Here is a 25,715-nt window from a genome sequence, read left to right as displayed (position 1 = left end):
AAAAAAAAAAAAAAAAAAAAAAAACAGAAAGAAAAAGAAAAGCAATCTCTTTATAGGTAAGTAGGGTAGGTAAAATAAATTGCTAGGCAAAATTGTTTACTAATAGATAAATAGATGAAAAAGAGTTAAAGAGATTGATCCCTTCATATAATAGCAGTGTGACTGATAAATTTGTACCCGTAAGCTCATAGTTGAATATCTTCTGAATTCAACGTCCATAGAAGTTCATTGGTAGCGATGGCCATCACATATGTAAGAGCACTGAACATATAAACTCACATAGTTCGTAGCTTTTCTTCTTTTGATGAGTCGTCTCTTCCCACCAGATTATTTAATTGAACAGAAAAAATCTTTAATTACCTTTCAAAAGGAAAAATATTTTATAAATTTAGATGGTAGCTTTTTTTATAGATATTTTTTAGTTTTCCCCAAGCTGTGTATCTCCCACAGAGTAAAGCATTAAGTCATTGATTGCCATTAAAGCCCAAAAAGGGTTTGGTTTTAGGCGTTTCCTAATTACTACCTCTTTACCTTTCTGTCTTCTCAGACAATAGAATCTAATTGGAGATGTGGAAGACATAGTTTACAGAGAATCCACTGCCGAAGTGAAACAAGCAAAGGAGTTTACTGTTTACAGTATGATGATCAGAAAATAGTAAGCGGCCTTCGAGACAACACAATCAAGGTGAGGTCTGTTCAGTTGTAGGAAGGTAGCTGAGGGAGCAAGGGTGACCACATTCATAACGCAGTCCACAGCATAAACTCTAAGCATTATTCCTAGAAAGTAAGTGAAGATTTTAGATTGTTTCCAGTCCCAAAGCCAAAATCATTTCCTTAAAGGAAAGACATCTGCTTCCCATCAGAATACTATACAAATGGGTAGTCTCTAGGGTTAAATTCTCTTCTTGAAATGAACTGAATGGGCTATTACTCTTTTGGACCTCACATAATACCCTGTTCTCTAATGAAAAGGATAAAGGTTTGTATTAGTACTGAAGCCGTGTGTGTGTGTGTGTGTGTGTGTGTGTGTGTGTGTGTGTGTGTCTAGAGCAGGGCGGTTGCTCTTAGCTATACCTGTAGGAAAGAATGCATTCCACATTACTCTGGGCTTTGATTATTTTGGGATATCAAATACATAATAGGACCAACAAGTCTCCACAGCACCCCATCATCACATTGATCAAAAGAATCTTATTTGCCATCCTAGATCTGGGATAAAAACACATTGGAATGCAAGCGAATTCTCACAGGCCATACAGGTTCTGTCCTGTGTCTCCAGTATGATGAGAGAGTGATCATAACCGGATCATCGGATTCCACAGTCAGGTAGAAAATTTCAGATGCTCTTTTGAACTCTGAAACATCAGCTCTGCTCTGTTCTTTGTCATAGATAGTAATTTTGTATATATCGGCACAGTTCTGAAACTAAAGAAGAATATACCACCGAGTCCCCATCTTTTGTGTCAGTCTAGAACTAGAAAACTTGATTTAGGAATGCTTGAGGTAAGTTTACGTTTTTGCACATTTAAGAAACTACACATTCTATTTTAATTTGGAGAATCATCTATTACAGAAACTTTTCTTATCCTTATGGTAAGCCTTGCATTATAAAAACCACCTCACAGGGAAATGACATGAATGTAATGAAGCCTTCCTTTTAGGTGGTTGTAACTGTAGTGCAGGTCTGTATTATCTCCTTTGAAACATGTACAGGTGAGCTGTGCTCTCTTTGTCAGCCCCTCCCCTGCTGTCCCTGCAGTTTTTAATTGCAAACTTCACTCAAGGAGGGGCCCTCAATTTCCAGAGGCGTTAGTGATTTGATGACACAGCCATTATACTGCTGGAGTCCAGGATAGCTTGAGTTCTGGGTACCAGCAGCACTGCTGGGAACTTCTGTTAGGAATTTTGCCTTAAGCTGAAGGATTTAGCAAACATAATGCATCAAAAGTAACTTAAAAAAAAAAAATAATAAACCTAGGAAAAAAAGCAGTTAACTGCATTGTTAGATACTCTGAAGTTAAATGTTTACCATTCCAAGTAATCCTCTGTGAATAGAAAAAACTATTCGTGGTTTTTGTCTTTTGACTTAAAGGTACAGCGAACTCGGTCCTTGTAGTTATTGACATTTAACATTTATTGGTGCTTGTGGAACAAGTGCCTCATTGAATCTGAAACACTGTAGATGCTAACATCATTTATAAGATAAAGAAAAAATGATATTCTATAAAAGGGGGCTAAACTGGAAAAAGGAAATAACATGTTATAAAACCCAAAGTAAATACACAAAAATAGAATAATCAAATATATCATCACACAAAATTCCCAAGCTATCAAGGGCCCCACACTCTTCTTTGAAGCCTGTATTTACAATGAGAGGGCTATTTTAAACTCCTACCCACTTCAACGCACAGAAATGAGGGCTTAGAATTAAGAGTTGTGGTTATCTTGGCCTTTGACCTCTATGATAAAACCTGAGATCCAGGGTAATCAAACTCAAATTTACATTACTAAGTATGTGACAGAAGCATCTTGGCCTATGTCATTTCTGCCTCCTGAGGGCTATTATTGGGATGGGCACTAATGCTACTGTTATTAATCAGATTCCCCATTTAAAATGTATCTTACTAATGGTATCAAATTGAATGTCAGAAGTTTTATAATAATCTTCAAGTCTGGGCCAAATTATTAGGTGACAGTGGCTGCCATCTCATCCTTGCCCTCCACAACTTGCCCATATTTCAAGCAGTGTGTCTAAAGGACACACTGGCAACATCCCATCCCCTTCCTTCTCCCACTCTCCCATTCTGGGCTTCTCTCTACCACTTTCCCATGATCCATCAGTATTTACCTCAGCTCAGTGCTGCAAAAGAATTAAAGAGTAGAATTATAACACTTCCGATGAAAATATGAGGGGTGGCAGGGCATATGATGGTCAAATATAGATAACAGATTGTAGCTTGAGTACCTTCTAAGTCTCATGTGTCACTTCCAGAGTGTGGGATGTAAATACAGGTGAAATGCTAAACACACTGATTCACCATTGTGAAGCAGTTCTGCACTTGCGTTTCAATAATGGCATGATGGTGACCTGCTCCAAAGATCGTTCCATTGCTGTATGGGATATGGCCTCCCCAACTGACATTACCCTCCGGAGGGTGCTGGTTGGACACCGAGCTGCTGTCAATGTTGTAGACTTTGATGACAAGTACATCGTTTCTGCATCTGGGGATAGAACTATAAAGGTAATCAGGTATTTTTCAGTAAGTCTCCAACTTAGAATAGGGAAATTCATATGAAAATTTGATCAAGGGCAATGTCATATTTAAACATCACTGAAGAAATATGTAGTATTTATTTCAGAGACTAGTCTACAAGTGAAAAGGTAATAAATGAGATGTTGTGTGACAATATGGGCTAGGTATTTTATTCCTTTAAATAATGGTGAGTGTGAGAAGGGCAGGGGCAAATTTAGGGTCAAGAAAAATGTATCTGCAAGATCAGACTAATCCTAGAAGAGTAAATCAGTTTGAGGAATTCTCTCGATAACAGCCAACTGCAAATTAGCCTCTGTTACCATGAATTTAAATTGTCTTTTGCTCTGTTTGAGAATTTGACTTCGCTTTAATGGTTCAGTCTTGTTTTCTGTTTCCCTAAGACTCTGGTTGCCATAGATTTTACCAGTAAAAGCACTAAATCAATTGCACAATGCCATTTTCTTTTTCAGGTATGGAATACAAGTACTTGTGAATTTGTAAGGACCTTAAATGGACACAAACGAGGCATTGCCTGTTTGCAGTACAGGGACAGGCTGGTAGTGAGTGGCTCATCTGACAATACTATTAGGTAAGCGGCAAGTGCCTTTTATCATGAAGGATCAATATTATGCTCCCATTCATTATTAGTGCACAGATCATACAAGTCTTCAGTTTTGTTATGTTTATAATCAACTGTTTTTCCTTTTTGTAGCTTCTTACAGGTCAGAAGCAGAGAGGCAGCACAACAAAGCCTTTTGTTGCCCATCTTTTTTTTTTTTTTTTTGAAATGGAGTCTTGCTCTGTTGCCCAGGCTAGAGTGCTGTGGTGTGATCTTGGCACACTGCAACCTTTGCCTCCCAGGTTCAAGTGATTCTACTACCTCAGCCTCCTGAGTAGCTGGGATTACAGGCATGTGCCACCACACCCGGCTAATTTTTGTATTTTTAGTAGAGACAGGATTTCACCATGTTGGTCAGGCTGGTCTCAAACTCCTGACCTCGTAATCTACTGGCCTCAGCCTCCTAAAGTGCTGGTGTGAGCCATCATGCCCCGTCATTGCCCTTCTTTTTAAATTTCTCCTGTCTACAGTTGCAAAATGCTATTAAGTTTTCTCTTTGCCATTGTTTTTAAGAAGTGAAAAGAAAGATTTGTTTCCTTTCTAGAAATTATTTAATTTTGGTCTTAGCATTACATAATTGGCCAGAGAGTTACCTGTCCTTGAAATTATGAAGATTTCACAGTTGGAAGTCGTTTTTGGGTTTTCTCTTCACAAAGATGAATGACATAGATATTATTAGAATTTGAAAGATCTATCCATCTTCTCTCTTCAGTGAAGTACTAAAAGGATGAAAAGGCCACTAAAAAAAACAACAGATAGAGCTACTGTTATATCTAAGGAAATTATTCCTAGAAATCACTTGAATTGTTCTGAAAAATAATTTCAGAACATACGGTTTTTAAAATTAGTACACAAAAGTTTTTGAGAACTGACTTTGCATTTCCATTCTCTGAGAAAAAACTGTCCTGGACAGTGGTGAAAGAAGTGTCCACTGTGGCAGAGGGGGAGGTGCTTTGTGAGAACAGGACATCACTGATAATCTGTATCTCATTCGGTATGGTGACTTCAGGAAACTACTTTCTTAGTTTGGTCATTTCTTCTAAGGCAACTGTGTGCCTTGAATTCATCATTTTTATGCCTGGAAGAACCTGGTTACAGAATTATATAAAGCATTATACTTTGAAAATACATATTATATTTGAATTTAAACCTACATTTTTCTGCGTGAGTTATATAGCAGAAAGGAAATAAATTACATTGAAAATGGTACATTCTGTGTGGGTGGTGATTGATTTTATTTTGTGAGTTTTTAGAAGGCATATGAAGTGTATTATAACACTCCAGACTTAGAAAAGAATATGTGAAAATTCACTTGACTCAATTTTCTCTTCCAGATTATGGGACATAGAATGTGGTGCATGTTTACGAGTGTTAGAAGGCCATGAGGAATTAGTGCGTTGTATTCGATTCGATAACAAGAGGATAGTCAGTGGGGCCTATGATGGGTGAGTGTGCTAACAGAGTGTAAAAAAAAGAAAATCTACTTCTTAATCCTTCCTTATGTTTATGGTGTTAAACATAACCGTTCCTTGTTTCTAAAAGCTTATAGATTTTACACAAAGTATCTGATACCATATTTTTTTAAATCTGTATATTCACCTCTCCTTGGTTTAGTATCCTGAAATATTCTTTCCAATCATTGTATTATACTTGTTTGCACAAGATTGTCATTAATATTTTGTTATTTGGTTATGTTTTTGGCTGTTTTGCCCTGTAAAGCAAAGAACAAGAGAAGCCCAGTGTTAACAGGATACACAAGTAAATTGGTAACCTGTTAACAAAACAGAAACACTAGAGGGCAGAATTTGGGGATTTGGGGTGGTAGGATCTTGAATTTTGATTTCTTTGATTTTTTATCTCTTTGAGTAATTTTTAAGAATACAGTTCTTTTGTCATCACTTGTCATCCTAGCATTTCATTTATAATGAGTTGAGTCATCTTTATTTTCTTCTAATTTCTAGTGGTTATGGAATCCATTCATGTTGTGAATGGACCCCATGTCCACCAATCGTAAACACAGTAAATTCAAACAAAAGTAAGCTGGGCACAGTGGCTCATGCCTGTAATCCCAGCACTTTGGGAAGCCAGGATGGGTGGATCACTTGAGATCAGGAGTTTGAGACCAGCCTGGCCAATATGGCAAAACCCAGTCTCTACTAAAAATACAAAAATTAGCCAGGCGTGATTGCGGGTGCCTGTAATCCCAGCTACTCGGGAGGCTGAGGCAGGAGAATTGCTTGATTCAGGGAGGCAGAGGTTGCAGTGAGCCAAGATCATGCCACTGTACTCTAGCCTGGGCAACAGAATAAAACCCTGAGAAAAAAAAAAAAAAAAAAAAAGTGTATTTACTTTTGAAGGACTCTTTATCATTTCTTTTTGTCAAAGTGTTTGATTTTGAGGGTGAAGGGTAGAAGGCTACAGTTCAAATATTGGCAGCTTTTTACATATCAGAAGCTAACACATTATTTTACTTCATGAGCTTACTGTACTGATAATTCATTAGCCAACGCAAACAGCAGGAAGTGTAGACTCCTCACTTCTGCTTTGAGTCAGCCATCACTGTTATAACCTTGGGAAACTGTTCAGAGTGTGGTGACATGTTCCGGCTCAGTCAAGACTCTGTTTTCTCATTGCCCTGGCTTTGGTCTGTATCCACCTTTCTTGGAATTTGTCTGTTATGTACCTTGAGGAAATGTGGCTATAAAAGATTTTTCAAAGAGCTACACTTACCTTATTTAAATCAAAACATGAGGGCTTGCCTGTATAAACTCCAGTACTCTTACATGGACCCCAGTCCCTCAGTATATGTGACCTGAGCTACTCTTAGAAGTGACCAGGAAGAGGATGCCTCAGAGTTGTAGATTTCTAGGTCTGTGTGATATCTTATCATTAAGAGATCTAATGTACAGGATCTCCTCTTGATCCCAAAGTATGGTATAACTTCACCATTAACTGTCTTCAGTTTGGTTAAAGCTAGCCTGTTTCTCATTTTTAGGTTAATCACATACATTTAAACTATATTCACCATCCATAGTTATTACCATGAATTTTTGCTATTCTTCCTGTGTTCCCTTACTTTTGCTTTTAACTAACATTTTTGTCCCCTTTTTGATCTTTAGAAAAATTAAAGTGTGGGATCTTGTGGCTGCTTTGGACCCCCGTGCTCCTGCAGGGACACTCTGTCTACGGACCCTCGTGGTAAGAGCCTTGTTGTTTAGAGAGCATTGGAGAGCAGGTGGGGGAAGAAGTTAAACGTTGATGTGCTGTGGAATATGGATTTGGATTTAATAGTTACAACATCACAAAACCTACAACTAAGTGGTAAGGCAACAAACATACAATAAAATCTGTTTATATAACCTTTCATCCAAAAATGCTTTAGAGACTGTATATGGACAGAAATGTGGCAGCTGTTTAACAGCTGCACAGCAACTCTACACGACAGTTTAGTGCAGGAAGTGAGTAAGAATTCTGTGTCCACCAGAAACAGCAGGGGGTACTAAGGGAGTGAGAATATAATTGTTCAAATTGGAACCTGTCCAAAATCTGAGGACCTGTACACCTGTGCCTTCAAAAAGTGCCCTGGGGGCCGGGTGCGGTGGCTAACATCTGTTATCCCAGCACTTTGGGGAAGTCGAGGTGGATGGATCACCTGAGGTCCAGAGTTTCAAGACCAGCCTAACCAACCTGGTGAAACCCCATCTCTACTAAAATTAGCCAAGTGTGGTGGCAGGCACCTATAATCCCAGCTACTCGGGTGGCTGAGGCAGGAGAATCATTTGAACGCGGGAGGCAGAGATTGCAGTGAGCCAGATCATGCCATTGCCCTCCAGCCTGGGCAACAAGAGCGAAACTCCACCTCAGAAAAAGTGCCCTGGGAATCTGCATGAACCCCCATGGTCAGCCCCTTAGTTCTCCAGCCTATTCAAGAGCTAGTGCCTCCAGCAACTTGAACCCATCTCTTTTTTTCCCTACATACCCCCTTTTGATGTCTGGGGCAAAAAGTGATTCAAAAGGAGGAATATCACCTTCAGAAGCACCAAATTGTTTATCATGTTGTTAGCCAAGGGCACAGATTGATAAATGCTGCCTCCATTAGAAAATTAGTTGAGCAACAGGGTGGACAGAATCTTTTGTACAACTCAGAGAAAAGATGAGAGCAGGCATATGAAGCCCAGTGTTCTATATCCTGACTGTCAGTACTTGGCATTCTTTGCTCTGGAGAAGAGAAAGAGGTTGCATTTGTTGTCTTCCTTGTTGGATTTATGTGTGTATCTATAAGACAGGGTCTTCCTCTGTCATCCAGGCTGTAGTGAAGTGGCACAATCATAGCTCATTGCAACTCCAACTCCAGGACTGAAGCAGTATTCCTGCCTTAGCCCTCCAGTGTAGCTGGCGTTACAGGCTTGAGCCACAACACCTTATTAATGTTTCGTGGAGACAGGGTTTCATTGTGTTGCCCAGGCTGGTCTTAAACTCCTGGCCTCAAGTGATCCTCCTGCCTTAGCCTCCCAAAGTGCTGGGATTACAAGTGAGAGCCACTGTGCCCTGCCCTTTGTGGTATTTAAAGCACATTGTTACCATACCAAACATGCTTTACCTGCATGTTTCACGCATGTCTTTTAAGATGTATACCTTTTCTTTTTAAGAGACCCTGTCTCTTAAAAAAATGACTGTGTTTTAAATACAACAAGGGGCAGGGCACAGCTGCCCAGGCTGGAGTGCAGTGACTATTAACATAGCTCACTGTAGCCTCAAACTGCTGAACTCAAGTGACCCTTCTGCCTCTGCCTCCCTGTGCCAGGTCTAAAATGTGTATTTTCATTGGTTTATAATTAATCTAAGTCTGGTTTTTGAGGCATAATTTCCATGCAGCAAAATTCACTCTTTTTAAGACATTTTTCTGTTAATTTTGCAGTTGTGTAACCATCACATCAACATACACATTTTCATCATCCTCAGGAGTTCTCTACGCCCCTTCATGTCAGTTTACTCCCCCTACCCACTAGCAACTGTTATCAACTGTTCATCTTATTTTTATCCCTATAGTTTGTTTTATTATGAACTGATCTGATAAATCATGGAGTATGTAGCCTTTTATGTTTGGCTTTGAGATTCATCCATGTGATTGTATGTATACTTTGTTGCTTTTTATTGCTGAGTAGTATTCCATTATGTGAATGAGCCAGTTTGTTTATTCATTCGGTTTAAAGATATTTGGAATGTTTCCGGTTTTTGCTGATTCTTAGTAAAGCCACTGAAAACATTTCCATACAGGCTTTTCTATGTTCATACTGTTTTCATTTCTCTTCGGTAATATAGAAGTGTGATTTCTGGATTTTATGAAAGTGTATGCTTAAATTTAAAAGAAACCGCCAAGCTATTTCCTAGAGTGGCATGGGATTTTGCAAATTGAGACCAGTCTGGTCAACATAGCAATACCTCATCCCTGTTTATTAATTAATTTTTTTTTAATTTAAGCATTTTATATTTTCACCAACAATATATAAGAGTTCAATTTTTCTATATCCTTGCCAGTACTTGCTATTGTCAGTATTTTTTAAACTAGAGCCATTTGTGGGGGTGTGTAGTGATGTATCATTGTTGATTTAATTTGTCTTTCTATTGTAGCTAACAATACTGAAAAGATTATTAATCTTTTCTGTTGTAGCTAATAATACTGAAAAAAGATTTTCGTGAATGCTTATCTTCTTTTGTTACCATTTTATTTATTGAGTTTTTTATTAAAATAGATTTATTGAGGTATAATTGACATTATAATGGACATACTGAAAGTGTACAACTTGGCCAGGCTCACATCATGGCTCACGCCTGTAGTCTCAGCCCTTTGGGAGGCTATGGCAGGTGGATTGCTTGAGCTCAAGAGTTAAAGACCAGCCTGGGCAACACATAGTGAGACCTCATCTCTATAAAAAATAAATTAAAAATTAGCCAGGTATGGTAATGAGCACCTGTACTCCCAGCTACTTGGGAAGCTGAGGCAGGAGGATTGCTTGAGTTAGTGCACTCCAGCCTGGGCAACAGAGTGAGACCCTGTCTCAAAAAAAAGTGTACAAGTTAATAAATTTTGACATATATATACTAGTGAAACTATAAATAATGAAGATATATGCTCATGCCCCTTGGTTAATCCCTCCTTCCTTTTCTATCAGATTCCATCCCACCTCCCTCCTGCCCCAGTCTCCAGGCAACCACAGATCTGGTTTATTTCAACATTGATTAGTTTGCATTTTCTGGGGTTGTATAAAAATGGAATCATATATTATGTGCTTTCTTGCCTGTCACTTTTCATTAAGCACAATTTGCTTTTTTTTCTTTTTTCTTTTTTCTTTTTTTTGAGAGGGAGTCTCACTCTGTCACCAGGCTGGAATGCAGTGGCACGATCTCAGCTCACTGCAACCTCTGCCTTCTGGGTTCAAGCAATTCTCCTGCCTCAGCCTCCCGAGTAGCTGGGACTGCAAGCACATGCCACCGTGCCCAGCTAATTTTTGTTTTTTTTTTTTTTTTTTAGTAGAGATGGGGTTTTACTATGTTGGCCAAGATGGTCTCAATCTCTTGACCTCGTGATCTGCCCACCTCAGCCTCCCAAAGTGCTGGGATTACAGGCATGAGCCACCACGCCGAGCCTCTAAGCACAATTTTTTTTGAGAGTCACCCATCAATTATTTCATTTCTTTTGAAAATTTGCTAAGTAGTATTCTATTGTATTGTAACAATACCCATTCACTAATTGTTTCCCATTTTTGGCTATTATTAACAAAGTTTCTGTAAACATAGAAACGTCTTGGGATTAATTCATAAAAGTCTTAGGATGAATTTATGCTTTTTGCTTTTATTTAAATACCTAGAAGCAGATGACTAGGTCATATGTTAAGTTTATGTTTAAAATTTTTAGAAACCGCCAAACTCTTTTTCACAGTGGTTTACCATTTTACATTATGCTATAGCAGTGTATGAGAGTTTCAGTTACTCCACGTTCTTGCCAGTACTGAGCACAGTCTTAATTTAGTCATCCTCATTGTGGTTTTAATTTGTCTGTCTCTAATTATTAATAATGCTGCACATCTATTCATGTGCCTCTTTGCCATGTGTATATCTCCTTTGGTGAAGTGTGTTAAAATCTTTTGCCCATTTTTTAATTGAGTGGTTATTGAGTTTTGAGATTCTTTGATTTAGTCTAAGTTACAAATGCTTTATCAGATGTGATTCACAAATATTTTCTCCCCATTCATAATTCATTTCTTTGTTTTCTTAGAAGTGTCTTTCAGAAACCAACTTCTTAATTTAAGTTCACTGTATTAACTTTTTCTGTTGTGGTATATATTACTTGTTATTGTATCTCAAAAAAAAAGAAAAAAAAAAACCTTTGACTAATCCAAAGTTACAAAGATTTTTCCTTGTGTTTTCTTCTCTAAGTTTTATAGTTTTTCAGTTTATATTTTGGTCTGTGATTCATTTTGAGTTCATCTGTTCATGTGGTACAAGATACAGATAAAAGGGTTGGGCTTTTTTACACATGAATATCCAGTTGTTCCAGCACCATTTATTCAAAAGACTGTCCTTTAGAAATGCTTTTATCGCTTTGTCAAAAATGAATCAACCATGTATATGTGAGTCTACTTCTGGACTCTGTTCTGTTCCATTTGTCTTTGTCTGTCTTGATTCCAATATAATTTTCTTTTGATTACTGCAGCTTTTTACTAACTCTTGAAGTCAAGTAGTGTGAGTCCTTCAGCTTTGTCTTTTTCAGAGTTTTTCTTGGGCCTTTGATTTTTCATGTGAATTTTAAAATCAATTTGTCAATTTCAACCAAAAAAAGTCTGCTAGATTTTTTTTTAATTTTTTAATAAATACATAGGTATGGGGTATCACTGTGTTGCCCAGACTGGTCTCAAACCCCTGGCCTCAAATAGTACTCCTACCTCAGACTCCCAGAGTTCTGGGATTATAAACCTGAGACCCAACCATCTGCTGGGATTTTTGTTGGACTTGTGTTGACTCTAGATCAGTTTGGAAAATACTAACTTCTGAACAATTTTGAGTCTTTATCTGTCCATTTGTTTAGGTCTTTTTAAATTTCTCAGCCATGTTATAGTTTTCAGTGTAAAGGTTTTGCACATCTTTTGTCACATTTATCCCTAAGTATTTTGAATTTTTAATGCTATTGGGAAAGTTATTTTTAAACCTTGATTTCTGATTGTTTATTGCAAATATACAGAAATACACTTTTACTTCTTATTTCCCAATCTGTGTACCGTTTGTTTCGATATTTTTTTTAATTGCCCTGGCTAAGACCTCCAATACAGTGTTAAAAACAATTGGTAAGAGTGAATGTCCCTTTCTTGTTCACAATCTTAAGCAAAAGCCATTCAGTCTTTCACCATTTCATGTATATGTATATATAGATAGATGTCAGCTGTAGGTTTTTCATAGTGACCCATTATCAGGGGATTAGGCAGTTCCCTTCTCTTCCTAAATTGCTGAGAGTTTTTATGAGGAATGCATGTTGGATTTTGTGAAATGCTTTTCCTACATCCATTGAGTTTATCATACGTTTTTTCACTTTTATTCTGTTAATTGGTATATTACAGTGAATTTTTTTAGTTTTAAATCCTTTGCAGTATAAGCCCCACTTGTTCATGAGGTATAAGCCTTTTTTATGTTGTTGGATTCACTTTGCTGATCTCTTTTTAAGGACTTTTGTGTGTATGCATCTGTGTTTTTAAGGGATATTGTTTTGCTGCTTTGTTTTCTGTGTCTCTAGTTGACTGTCATGATAATGTTGGCCTAAGAAAATAATTTTGGAAGTGTTCCCTCATCTGTTTTCTAAGAGTTTGCCTTTGTAATATTATGCTTCTTTAAATGCTTGATAGAATTCACCAGTGAAGCATCTGGGCCTGGAATTTTCTTTGTGGAAAGTTTTAATTACAACTTCAATTTCTTTAGATACAGCACTCTTCAGATTTAATATTTCTTCTGAAGTCAACTTTAATACTTTGTCTTCCAAAAGTTTGGCCATTTTATCTAAAGTATCAAATTTATTGAAATAAAGTTATTCATCATATTCCCTTATCCTTTTAATGTCTGTAGGAGCATAGTCATGTCTCCTTTTTCCATTTCATTGATTTTTTTTTCTTTTTCTAGCTTCTTAAGGTAGAAACTAAGATCATTGATTTTGAACCTTTTTTTAAATATAATCAATTGAGCATAAATGTTTTAGAAGTAATTCTAATCACTACTTTAGCTACATCCCAAAAAAAGGTCAATTAAGTCAAGTTGGTTTATAATATTTAGGTCTTCTGTATCCTTAGTGATTTTTCAGTTTGTTCTTACCAATTATTGAGAGAGGAATTTTTATGTCTTCCACTATAGTTTTGAATTTGTCTATTTTTTCTTAAGTTATGACAGCTTTTGCTTCATGTTTTTTGTTTGAGACATGGTCTCACTATGTCACCCAGGCTGGAGTGCAGTGGAACAATGATGACTCCCATGCACTAATCAGTCCACCTTCCTCAACCTCCTGAGTAGCTGGGACCACAGGCATGCTCCATGTCTGGCTAATTTTTTTATATTTTTGTGTAGAGACAGGGTTTTGCCACATAGCCCAGGCTAGTCTAGAACTCCTGGGCTCAACCTCAACGAAGTACTGGGATCACAGACATGAGCCATGGCACCTGGCCTGCTTCATGGTTTTGGGGTTTTTTTTGTTGTTTCTTTTGAGACTGAGTTTCACTCTTGTCACCCAGGCTGGAGTGCAGGAGTGCAGTGGCTCGATCTCGGCTTACTGCAACCTCTGCCTCCTGGGTTCTAGCGATTCTCCTGCCTCAGCCTCCAGAGTAGCTGGGATTACAGGACCCTGCCACCGTGCCTGGCTAATTTTTTGTATTTTTAGTAGAGACGGGATTTCGCCATATTGGACAGGCTGGTCTCTAACTCCTGACCTCAGGTGATCTGCCCGCCTCAGCCTCCCAAAGTGCTGGGATTACAGGCATGAGCCACCATGCCCGGCTGCTTCCTGTATTTTTAAGCTCTGTTATTGGGTACCTGCATGCTTACAATTACTGTCTTAGTGATTAACTGACTTTTTGACATTATGATATGTCCTTCTTGAATGTTCATAGTATTCTTTGTCTTGGGAAATTAATGCTTTGATATTAGATATAAACATTGTTATGTTCTTTTTCTTTTCTTTTCTTTTCTTTTCTTTTCTTTTCTTTTCTTTTCTTTTCTTTTCTTTTCTTTTCTTTTCTTTTCTTTTCTTTTGAGACATAGTCTTGCTCTGTCACCAGGCACCAGGCTGGAGTGCAGTGGCGTGACCTCGGCTCACTGCAGCCTCTGCCTCCTGAGTTCAAGCAATTCTCCTGCCTCAGCCTCCTGAGTGGCTGGGACCACAGGTGTGTGCCACCACGCCCAGCTAATTTTTATATTTTTTAGTAGAGACTGGGTTTCACCATCGTCTCAATCTCTTAACCTCGTGATCCACCTGCCTTGGGCTCCCAAAGTGCTGGGATTACAGGTGTGAGCCACCACGCCCGGCCTGTATTCTTTTACTTTTAATATACCTGTGTCTTTATGTTTAAAATGAATTTCTCATATTCAGCATATAGTTGGGCCTTGTTTTTTTTTTTCTGAATCCAGTCTGACCATCTCTGCCTTAATGTAATTTTTATATGTTTATGTTTAAATCTATCATGTTACTACTTATTTTCTATTTTTCCCTTTTTTCCCCCTCCCGTTTTTCTGCTCTCTCTATATATTACATATATACATATAGAGAGAGAGAGATTGATTTTTTTTTTTTTTTTTGGATCTCAATTTAGCTCCTATTTTGGGTTCTTAGTTATATCTTACTAATTTGGTGGGGACGGATCTAGGGTTTACAATACTTATTTATTGCAGTCTGCTATCAGATAATATTGTACTACTTCGTGTATAATGTAGGAAACTTAAAACACTATACTCTCATTTTCCCCTCCCATCCTTTATGCTATTGTTGCTATAGATTTTACTTCTAAATATGTTATAATCCCTACAGCACTTGTTATTTTTGCTTTAAACAATCAGCCGTCTTTTTTTTTTTTTTGAGACGGAGTCTCGCTCTGTCACCCAGTCTGGAGTGCAGTGGCATGATCTCTGCTCATTGATTGCAACCTCTACCTCCTGGATTCAAGCAGTTCTCTGCCCTAGCCTCCCAAGTAGATGGAATTACAGGCACCTGCCACCACACCAGCTAATTTTTTTGTATTTTTATTAAAGACGGGGTTTCACCATCTTGGCCAGGCTGGTCTTGAACTCCTGACCTTATGATCCACCCACCTCAGCCTCCCAAAGTGCTGGGATTACAGGCATGAGCCACTTTGCCCAGCCCAAACTCATTTTTTAAAGAAAATTTTTGATGGAAAAAAGAGAGTTTATTTTTACCCACACATTTATGTTTTCTGTTGCCTCCCATTCCTTTGTATAAATTCAGTTTCCATCTGGTATCATTTTCCTTCTGCTTAAAGAACTTACTTTTAACATTTCATATATGCAGGTGCCCTGGTGACAAATACTTTCACCTGTTGTTTAACTTGGAAAATTTATTGGTTCTTTTTGTTGTTTTTTTTTTAAGAGATGGAATCTCATTCTGTGGCCAAGGCTGGAATGCAGTGGCATCATCACAGCTCACTGCAGCCTTGGACTCCTGAGCTCAAACAGTCCTCCTGATAGCCTCCCACATAGCTGACTACAGGCTTGTGCCACCATATCTGGCTAATTTTCTTTCTTTCTGTATTTTTTTTTTTTTTAGATAGGGTCTTATTTTATTGCCCAGACTGTTCTCAAACTCCTGGCCTCACATAATCAATCCTCTTGCCTCAGCTTCTTGAGTAGCTGAGATTACAGGTACAAGCCACTGTGCCCAGCTCTGAAAAAGTTTTCATTTTGCCTTCATTTTTGAAAGATATTTTTGCTGGCTAAAGAATTCTTTATAGGCCAGGCATGGTGTCTCACACCTGTAATCCCAGCACTTGGGAGTCTGAGACAGGTGGATCACTTGAGCTCAGGAGTTCAAGACCAGCCTGGCAGCATGGCAACTCCTTCTCTTCAAAAATACAACGATTAGCTAGCATGGTGGCACATGCCTATAGTCCCAGCTACTTTTGGGGGACTGAGGTGTGTGGATCATATCAGCCTGGGTGACTGAGGCTGCAGTAAGCCATGAACATGCACCACTGCACTTCAGCCTGGGTGACAGAGTGAGACCCTGTCTCAAAAATAATAATAATAATAATAATTCTAGATTGACAGTATCTTTCAGTACTTTAATGATGTCATTTCATTTTCTTCTGGCTTGGTTTCTGACTAGAAATTGGAAGTCACTCATTTCTATTATGTAATGTGTCTTTTTTCTCTGGCTGCTTTTAAGATTTTCTCTTTATCATTTGTTTTCAACAATGTGATTATGATGTGTCTTGGTGTGGTTTTCTTTGTATTTTTCCTACATCACATTTAAAAATAGAAATCACTAGAGTGATTTGAAGAACAAGGCTAAGCTATATGTTGTCTACAAGAAAGCTACTTTAACTGTAAAGACACAGATTAAAAGTAAATGGTTAGCGAAAGATATACCACATGTCATATGCTGAATTGTGTCCCCCTAAAATTTATATGTTGATGTCTTAACCACCATTACCTTAGAATGCGAACTGTATTTGGACTTATAGGGGCTTTCAAGGGTGAATTAGTTTAAATGAAGTCATTAGAGCAGGCCCTAATCCATTATGGCTGGTGTCCTTATAAGAAGATGAGATTGGGACACACAGAGACCATGTGAAGATAAAGGGAGAAGATGACCATCTATAAGTCAAAGGAAGAAGCCTCAGAATGAAACCAACTCTGCCAACACTTTTATCTTGGAATTCTAGTCTGCAGACTTTAAGAAAATTAATTTCTATTTTTTGAGCCCCATAGTGTATGCCATACTTTGTTATGGCAGCCCTAGCCATGATGGACCATTCTAACACTAGTCAGAAGAAAGTTGGGGTAGCTGTATTAATTTCAGAGAGAGCAAACCTCAGAGCAAGGACTATTATTAGGGATAAAGAGAAGTGTTGTGTAATGATAAAGGGGCCAGTTCTCTAAGAAGACTGAATAATTGTTAATGTGTACACACCTAACAACAGAGCATCAAAACATATGAGGCAAAACACAGAAGCAAGGAAAATTGATGTATCCACCATTATAGTTGGAGACTTCAGCACCCCCTATCAGTAATGGACAGATCTGGCAGGCAGCCGATTCAGTAAGAACATAGTTGAACTCAGCAGTACCATCAGTCAAATGGATAGAATTGACGTCTATAGAATACTTCATCCAGCAACAGCAGAATACACATTCTTCTCAAGCTCCCAAGGAAATTACACCAAGGCAGACCACAGTCAGGGCCATAAAATGTGCTTTAAAAAATTTATAAGAGGGCCGGGCGCGGTGGCTCACGCCTGTAATCCCAGCACTTTGGGAGGCCGAGGCGGGTGGATCACGAGGTCAAGAGATCGAGACCATCCTGGTCAACATGGTGAAACCCCGTCTCTACTAAAACTACAAAAAATTAGCTGGGCATGGTGGCGCGTGCCTGTAATCCCAGCTACTCAGGAGGCTGTGGCAGGAGAATTGCCTGAACCCAGGACGCGGAGGTTGCGGTGAGCCGAGATCGTGCCATTGCACTCCAGCCTGGGTAACATGAGCGAAACTCCATCTCAAAAAAAAAAAAAAAAAATTTATAAGAATAGAAGTGTTATGGCATATGCTCTCAGATTACAGTGGTATTCAGTAATGGAAAGAAAGCTGGAAAATCCCAAAATATGTGGAGATTAAACGACACACTTCTAAATAACACGTAGGTCAAGAAAGAAATCTCAAGAGAAATTGAAATGAATTTTTTAAATTTTTACTTCTCATTTTTGTGGGTACATAGTAGGTTTATGTATTTATGGGATACATATGATGTTTTGAAAAGTATTTTAAAGTGAATAAAAATGAAAATACAACTATCAAAATTGTGGGATGCAGTGAAAGCAGCTCTTAGAGGGAAATTTATAGCTCTGAATTCACAGCTTAGAAAAGAAGATCTAAAATCAATAGTGTGTGGCCGGGCGCGGTGGCTCACGCCTATAATCCCAGCACTTTGGGAGGCCGAGGCAAGTGGATCACGAGGTCAAAAGATGGAGACCATCCTGGTCAACATGGTGAAACCCTGTCTCTACTAAAAATACAAAAATTAGCTGGGCACGGTGGCGCACGCCTGTAGTCCCAGCTACTTGGGAGGCTGAGGCAGGAGAATTGCTTGAACCCAGGAGGGGAAGGTTGCAGTGAGCCGAGATCCCGCCATTGTACTTCCAGCCTGGGTAATAAGAGCGAAACTCTGTCAAAAAAAAAAAAAAAAATCAGTAGTGTAAGCTTCCACTAGAGTCAACTAAGAGAAGGGCAAATTAAATTCAAAGTAAGTAGAAGAAAAAAATAAAAACTAGACCAGAAATCGATGAAATTGAAAACAGGAAATCAATGGAGTATATCAAGACTAAAAGCTGGCTCAAATAAATAAACTCTGTCTCAAAATAAACAAATAAATATTTGATTCAGGCATATGGGCTTTCTCCCTCCCTCCCCATCCAGACAAGAGTTGCCCAGGCTGGCATGCAACTCACTGCAACCTCCGCCTCCCAGGTTCAATCAGTTCTCCTGCCTCAGCCTTCCAAGCAGCTGGGATTACAAGTACTTGCCACCACATTCAGCTAATTTTTGTGTTATTAGTAGAGACTGGGTTTCACCGTGTTGGCCAGGCTGGTCTCGAACTCCTGACCTCAGGTGGTCTGCCTGCCTCTGCCTCCCAAATCTGGGATTACAGGTGTGAGCCACCATGCCCAGCTATGTATGGTCTTTTTTTTTTTTTTGCCCTTATGTTTAGTAATTTCACAATCTCTGAAATATTTGAAAATATGCCAGTAAAATGTAGTAACTCTTAATTTTAAAAAAAAAAAAACCTCAACAAAATATTAGCAAATCAAATCTAACAATGTGTGAAAAGAATTGTACACTGTGACCAAGTGAGATTTATGCCAGGTATGCAAGGCTGGTTCAGCATTCAGAAATCGATTAATGTAATCCATCACATCAGGGGGCTACAGAAGACAAATCACATGCTTTCATCAACAGATGCAATAAAAGCATTTGACAGAATTCAACACCCATTCATGATAAAAACTTTAAGCAAATAAGGGATAGAGAGGCTTTTCCTCAACTTCACAAAGAAAAATGCAAATTAAAATTATAAAATACTGCTACAAACCTACCAACACAACTGAAATGTAAAAGATTGGCAATATCAATTATTGGTGAAGATGTGGAGTAACTGGAACTCTGATAAACTGTTGATGTGAGTATTAATCACAACTTTTAAAAAATTGTTTCATAGTATCTTCTTTTTTTTTTTCATGCTGTTCTCATGACAGTTTCATAGTATCTTCTAAAGCCAAACATTCACCTACCCCATGGCCCAGCAAGTCTACTCCTAGTTGAAATGAGTGCATATGTTCAGTAAAAGACACGTACATAAATGTTCATAGCAGCTTTGTTTTATAATAGCCATCAACTATAATTAGCCCATATGACCACCAACAAGAGAATACATGGATTGTAGTATATTCATACAGTGGAATATCAACCAGTAATAAAAAAGAATGAACCACTGTTTTACATGCAGCAACACAGAAGAATCTTACAATGTTGACTAAAAGAAGCCAGGCATGGGCCAGATGTGGTGGCTCATGCCTATAATCCCAGCACTTTGGGAGGCTGAAGCGGACAGATCACGAGGTCAGGAGGTTGAGACTATCCTGGCCAACATGGTGAAACCCTGTCTCTACTACAAATACAAAAATTAGGTGGGTGTGTTGGCGCGTGCCTGTAATCCCAGCTACTCGGGAAGCTGAGGTACGAGAATTGCTTGAACCCACGAAGCAGAGGTTGCAGTGAGCTGAGATTGTGCCACTGCACCCCAGCCTGGGCGACAGAGGGAGACTCTGTCTCAAAAAAAAAAAACCAGGCACAAAAGAATACATACCCTATGGTTATATTTATAGGAAATTCAATAAAAGATGAAACAAATTAATAACAACATTGGGCCAGGCACAGTGGCCCACACCTATAATCTCAGAGCTTTGGGAGGCCAAGGCAGAAAGACTGCTTGAGTCCACGAGTTCAAGACCAGCCTGGGCAACATAGCAAGACCTGATCTCTACAAGAAACAAACCAGACATGGTGGCATGCATCTATAGTCCTCACTACTTGGGAGGCTGAAGCATGAAGATCACTTGAGCCCAGTAGTTTGAGGTTACAGTGAGCTATGATCACACCACTGCACACTAGTCTGAACAACAAAGCAAGACCTGTCTCTAAAAAAAATGATGATGATGATGATGATAAAATTGGAGTGGAGTGAAGGTAACATTATTTAGTAAGGGATGTGAAGATTGTTTTCCAGTATGCTGGAAACATTGTACATCTTCATCTGGGTTGTGGTAACTGCCAGTGGTATGCTAGAACAGACCCATACTCATACTTATGAGAGCCAGCTATTAGATATTCGTGAATTTTGCAAGCTGATTGACTATGACTAGCTTATAATTGGCCATGGTAAGAGTTTTTAATGCCATGGAAGTCTACCAGTGGTTTTACAAAGTAGTGAAGTTCAGTTGATAAACATTTAGCAGTATACTACTTCTTATTGCTCACCAACCTGTGACCTCTGACTATAGAAGGCACTTAGAGAAGATAAAAACCAGTGAGGTACTAAGGAATGCCGTCATCCAGCCTAAGTCTAAAAGGGTTGGCAATAAGAAGCTATTAATAGCATGCTATTTAGCATGTCTTGGTCAAAGAATATTACTTTGTTTACAGCTGCCTAGTATTTGACTTTGCCATTCTGCCTTTAGCCAAAGTAAATTTTCTCTATTTTTGAAAACAACTTAATGGTAGAAAATTAACAGCAAATCATAGCCTTTCTGTAGACTCCTTTTGACATCTTGCTGAATTGGTGTCCTATTGATTTTGAGTAATTCAAGTTCCTACCCTTTTTTGTTTCTACTTCTTTAGGAGCATTCCGGAAGAGTTTTTCGACTCCAGTTTGATGAATTCCAGATTGTCAGTAGTTCACACGATGACACAATCCTCATCTGGGACTTCCTAAATGATCCAGCTGCCCAAGCTGAACCCCCCCGTTCCCCTTCTCGAACATACACCTACATCTCCAGATAAATAACCATACACTGACCTCATACTTGCCCAGGTATAAAAATCTATTATGTACATAACACTATGGGTAGGAGACGGGATATTAGCTATAAGGTGTTGCTATTTCATGGAGCTTTGTCCTGCCGTTTGTGTCCCTCAAGTCCTGTAAAGCCAAGGAAGCAGGCAATGTGAGACAGGGCTAAAGCTGCCATAGTGGACAGTGCCTTTCACCAAGGTAGCCCGCCTCAGTTCTAGATGATTCTAGGGTCCTACTTATGTGGTAAGCCTCGTCATTCCTGCCCTAGTTATCTAGTAGCATTGTTATGAAAATAAAATGAGATTTGAATCAGTTTGAAAACCTAAGTACTGTAATGACGCAAAGGCCTGTGATATTTAAGTTCCCAGATCAAACAATACCTACAATAGTGTCCTTTCAAGCCAAGTAGGCACTCTGAAGTCTAATATGTGACTGGAAAGATCTCTTGGTGAAAGTTCACACTGACACATAAATAAAAGGGCAGATTTTAAAAGGAATATAAAAAGTAGCTTTTATAGCCCTATTCCCATTCCTCAACCCTCCAAAAAGACGACCTGTCTTTTGACCTCTGAAGTTGGTGAGAACTCCATGTGTCCTCCTACTCAAGTCTCTAACCTCCCTCTCAGGCAGGGGAAGACCCTAAAATATCCAGGTTGTCCATACATACTATGGTATATTCATATTGTACCTGGTGTTCTAACCAGTTCGAATACTGCTGAGGAGCGTTGCTATCATTAGTATTTCCCACGTGTGCCTCAGTTCTTGTAGCAGAGGTACACATTCGCTACATGTTTATGCATCTCTCTTTCCAGTGTTCCTGCTGAGGGCAGTGATTCACGCCCAACTGGGCTTGCCTCAGCACCCCTTTCTCTCACAGGAGACACGGTTCATCATTCCTCAACCAGGTCTCACAGGCTGTGTGCCCTTGGACAAATAACTTCCCAGAGCCTGAATCTCCTGATGAGTAACATGAGGGGCAGCACTCACCTCACAGAGCCCTGTGAAGGCTGCATGGAGATACTGTATGGAAAATTCCTAGTGCTTTGTCCAGTTCCGTGTACATAGCGTGCCCTCAGGAAAAAGAGGCCATTAGTATTAATATTGCAGTCTCCATATACCTACCTCTGCCTTTTGCTCAAAATTTTCTCTTCCTTAGACTTCTGTGTCACTTTGCCATTTTTAATATTCTTCCTGGCTCTCTGATTATTTGTGCCTCCTTCCCCCTTACTCCTGAGACATAGATATCTCTCCTAAGAGTCTTCTGTGGCTTTTCTCATTATTTTTATTTTATTTCTTGAGACAAGGCTTCACTCTTGTCACCCAAGTTGCACAGTGTTAGCTCCCTGCAACTTCCACCTCCCAGGCTCAAGTGATTCTCCTGCCTTAGCCTCCTGAGTACCACAGGCACATGACACCATGCCCAGCTAATTTTTTCTATTTCTTTTTTTTTGGTAGAGATGGGGGTTTCACCATGTTGCCCAGGCTGGTCTTGAACTCCTGAGCTCAAGTAATCACCTCCCTTGGCCTCCCAAAGTGTTGGGATTACAGGTGGGAGCCACCACACGCAGCCTGTCTCTGGTTTTTCTTCCTTACCTGAGGTCCCCTCCTTGGCTGCCTTCTCTCTTCCCAAGGCTTGGCTCTCATCTCAATGTAGAAGACTCAAATTTTTGTCTCCCGTCCAAGCCTCTGCCTTAGTCTCCAGGCCACATTTCCAGCTGCCATTCACACAGCTGTCCTTGAAGTTAGCCAAGAGCCCTTCTAGTGCTCACATCCTCAACTACACCATCCCCTCCTTTACATTGCTGGTACCTGGTACCCCCCAACCACTCAGCCAGGCCAGCTTTCCTCGATTCCCCCACTTCTGTTAGTGCGACCACCATGTTCATGGCCAATCAAAGGCAGAGCCCACAGAGCCATCCATCACCCCTGCTCTGCCATTCTACAGGGTAGGTGAAAGCTAAGCCAAGCATGGTCACTCTCAGCCTCATGACATCAGAGTCACTCTGCTTGAATACCACAGTGCTGAGCATGTCAGCAAGCCCTGCCTTTAGTATAACTTCCCAATCAGGCCAGGTCACCTTAGACAGAAGCTCCTGCATGGCATAGGCAGAGAGCAGGCATTAGGAAGGACCCCTCTAAGCCATTTCCCCATTGGCAACTAAGTGAATGCTCTCTTCTCTTCAAGCAAGTAAGAAATACCGGGAAAGGGGCTAATGACTGTTTGCTCTGTTTTCACACAGGACCCATTAAAGTTGCGGTATTTAACGTATCTGCCAATACCAGGACAAGCAACAACAGTAACAATCAAACTACTGCCCAGTTTCTCCGGACTAGCCAAGGAACAGGGCTTTGAAACTCCTGTTGGGACACAGTTGGTCTGCAGTCGGCTCAGGACAGTCTACTCAGCATAGCTGACTGCTTCAGTGCTGCTATCAGAAGATGTCTTCTATCTTTTGTGAATGATTGGAACTTTTAAACCTCCCCTCCCCTCCTCCTTTCCCCTCTGCACCTAGTTTTTTCCCATTGGTTCCAGACAAAGATGACTTATAAATATATTTAGTGTTTTGCCACAATCTCTCTTGCTTTGCCATTAAGCAGAAGAACTAGTTTCCCTGTATAGCCTGCTGGGAAAGACCCACTTCTAGGGGATGGGGGGGAGGGGATGCAGCTTCAAGCCAGATAGTGCCCAGTAAGTATCTCCATGTTAATGCAGGAATGCGAAGCACCTGGCCAGAGCAGCGCAGCCCCGCTGTGCTTAAGAGGAGACAGAGCTCTCTGTATAGCCTCTGGGGCAAAAAAAAGAAAACAGGAGTGTATACACTGGAAGATCTGGGCCTCCTGCCTGCCTTCTCTTTGTTTCTGTTCCTCTTCCCTTCTACTTTCCCACTCCCCTTCAACAACTCTTTTCTCTCTCTGCTCCACCTGAGAAGAAAGTTTATGAAGAGAGTGTCCTCCTTTAGCATGAGGCAGATCAGCCAGAAAATGCAACACTTGCAAGAGTTAAATGCTGTTCAGTCAAGATTTCAGACCCAGGCCTTTGCTGCAAGTGACCCTGTGGCAACAGTGGATTCTTGGACATGATACTCTCTTCATATTTGCAACTCTTCTCTCTCCTTCCCCACACCCAAGAGGAGGATGGGTGGGCGGGGGAAGCAGAAGTTTCCTGGGCTCCCATCAATGGCTGTATCTTTTCTGGACTCAGCAGTCTCCTTGATTCCATGTAGAGTGTGGAAAGGAGTTGCTGATTGCATTTCCTCTCATTAACAATTAGGTGTGTAATAAAAAGCGTTGTACTTCATCTTAAATCACTATTAAGGCTCAGCCTACAGAAAGGTTTGAAATGGCCAAAGACAGTCGCTTGGTGCATTCTGCATAATGGTTTCCACCTCCAATTTCCTCATCAGGGCCTGTGAGTACCCAGGTGCCTGTATCTTTGCCAAGACCATGATCAAAGTAGCTTAAGAGAGATGGTCAGGAGAAAACACTGATTTTTTTTTTTTTTTTTTTTTTTTTTGCCGGTAAATATCATCTCTCAAAAATTGATCTCACCATGTGAACCTTGCACTGCAGAACCTTCCTTCTGCTTCTCCCACACCCAGTGTTTGCAGAAGGGCAAAGCTGCCCAAGAGAGAGGATCAGGGTGTAGTTTGGCACACAGGGTTTATTAATGTGGCAAAAACTGCCTTTTCTTCCTCCTCCTGACCTTATTTTGCTCTTCACTCTCCCCATCCAGTAAAATGTCTGTGGCAATTGGTGAACAGCATAAACAGCTGGACCTCAGCAAAGGCCAGGCAAACCTGGCCACTCAGAAAGTAGCTGTGTGAGCTGCCATGCTAGTGGGCTTCAGGTGCAAGGGCACCTGTGCCACACCAATCTGGGAGCACAGAGAATACTATTAATGTGCACCCATCTGGTCTCCCCAGGCAGGAGTGGACCTGCATGAGCTATCTCTAGTAGTATAGGGTGCACCCCGCAGAGGCCCCTGGTTGGCAAGAAGGTATCCTCTTCCCAAGGTGTACCCAAACTGAATGTTGTTACTGCAAATTGAGAGGCAGTTTATGCATATGCATTCTACCTTTCCTGCTTTATGGGTACTTTTAAACTTTTAGTTCCAGGTTATATTAAGAAAATATTTCCCAGTGTAGTGATACATCATTGCCTAGGAAATATTTTCTCAATATAATTCCCTTCCCCACTACCTAAATTCTACAGAGAAATGTTTTCTACCTGGCCACTATCAGGGTTCCTCATCTGTTGTGTTTACTATTAATGGTTTTTTGATTGCATAAGGATTTTGCTGTAGATGAAGGGAGAGGGCTGTCATCCCTGAAAAACACATAGGTCAGACATTTAAAAGGCATGGGTTTCGAGCTGTCTCAAAATACTGTCCAATAGCCATAACTTTACTAGCCCTTCTGACATATGCTGCTATTACAAAGTGGAAGCTGTTGAATGTTTATTGGTGCCCAGGGTTTTGCTCTCCAATCTAGGTTCAGTTGAAAGAATATTGTTTCTA

The 25,715-nt window shown here is 39.9% G+C and overlaps 1 protein-coding gene across 7 annotated transcripts in view; it reads left to right on the top strand.

Annotated features, from left to right (window-relative positions):
• Window positions 1-24,005, top strand: part of BTRC (beta-transducin repeat containing E3 ubiquitin protein ligase) — a 191,334-nt gene extending 167,329 nt beyond the window's left edge. For 5 of the 7 annotated variants that reach the window (XM_017531204.2, XM_017531201.2, XM_017531202.2 and 2 more), the window contains 8 exons: window positions 548-685; window positions 1,208-1,326; window positions 2,993-3,242; window positions 3,725-3,843; window positions 5,208-5,318; window positions 6,993-7,071; window positions 21,025-21,217; window positions 23,440-24,005. In XM_017531204.2, the coding sequence (XP_017386693.1) occupies window positions 548-685; window positions 1,208-1,326; window positions 2,993-3,242; window positions 3,725-3,843; window positions 5,208-5,318; window positions 6,993-7,071; window positions 21,025-21,186 (978 nt within the window). In that variant the 3' untranslated portion in view covers window positions 21,187-21,217; window positions 23,440-24,005. The remainder of the gene's footprint in view (window positions 1-547; window positions 686-1,207; window positions 1,327-2,992; window positions 3,243-3,724; window positions 3,844-5,207; window positions 5,319-6,992; window positions 7,072-21,024; window positions 21,218-23,439) is intronic. The other 2 variants (XM_017531203.2, XM_017531197.2) reach the window with 1 other exon arrangement.
• The last annotated feature ends 1,710 nt before the right edge of the window (window positions 24,006-25,715 follow it).

The sequence above is a fragment of the Cebus imitator genome, unplaced genomic scaffold (assembly GCF_001604975.1).
Source record: "Cebus imitator isolate Cc_AM_T3 unplaced genomic scaffold, Cebus_imitator-1.0 Scaffold71, whole genome shotgun sequence".
Lineage (NCBI taxonomy): Eukaryota > Metazoa > Chordata > Mammalia > Primates > Cebidae > Cebus > Cebus imitator.
Note: the sequence above shows the minus strand (reverse complement) of the source record. Positions and strands in the feature narration are given on the sequence as shown.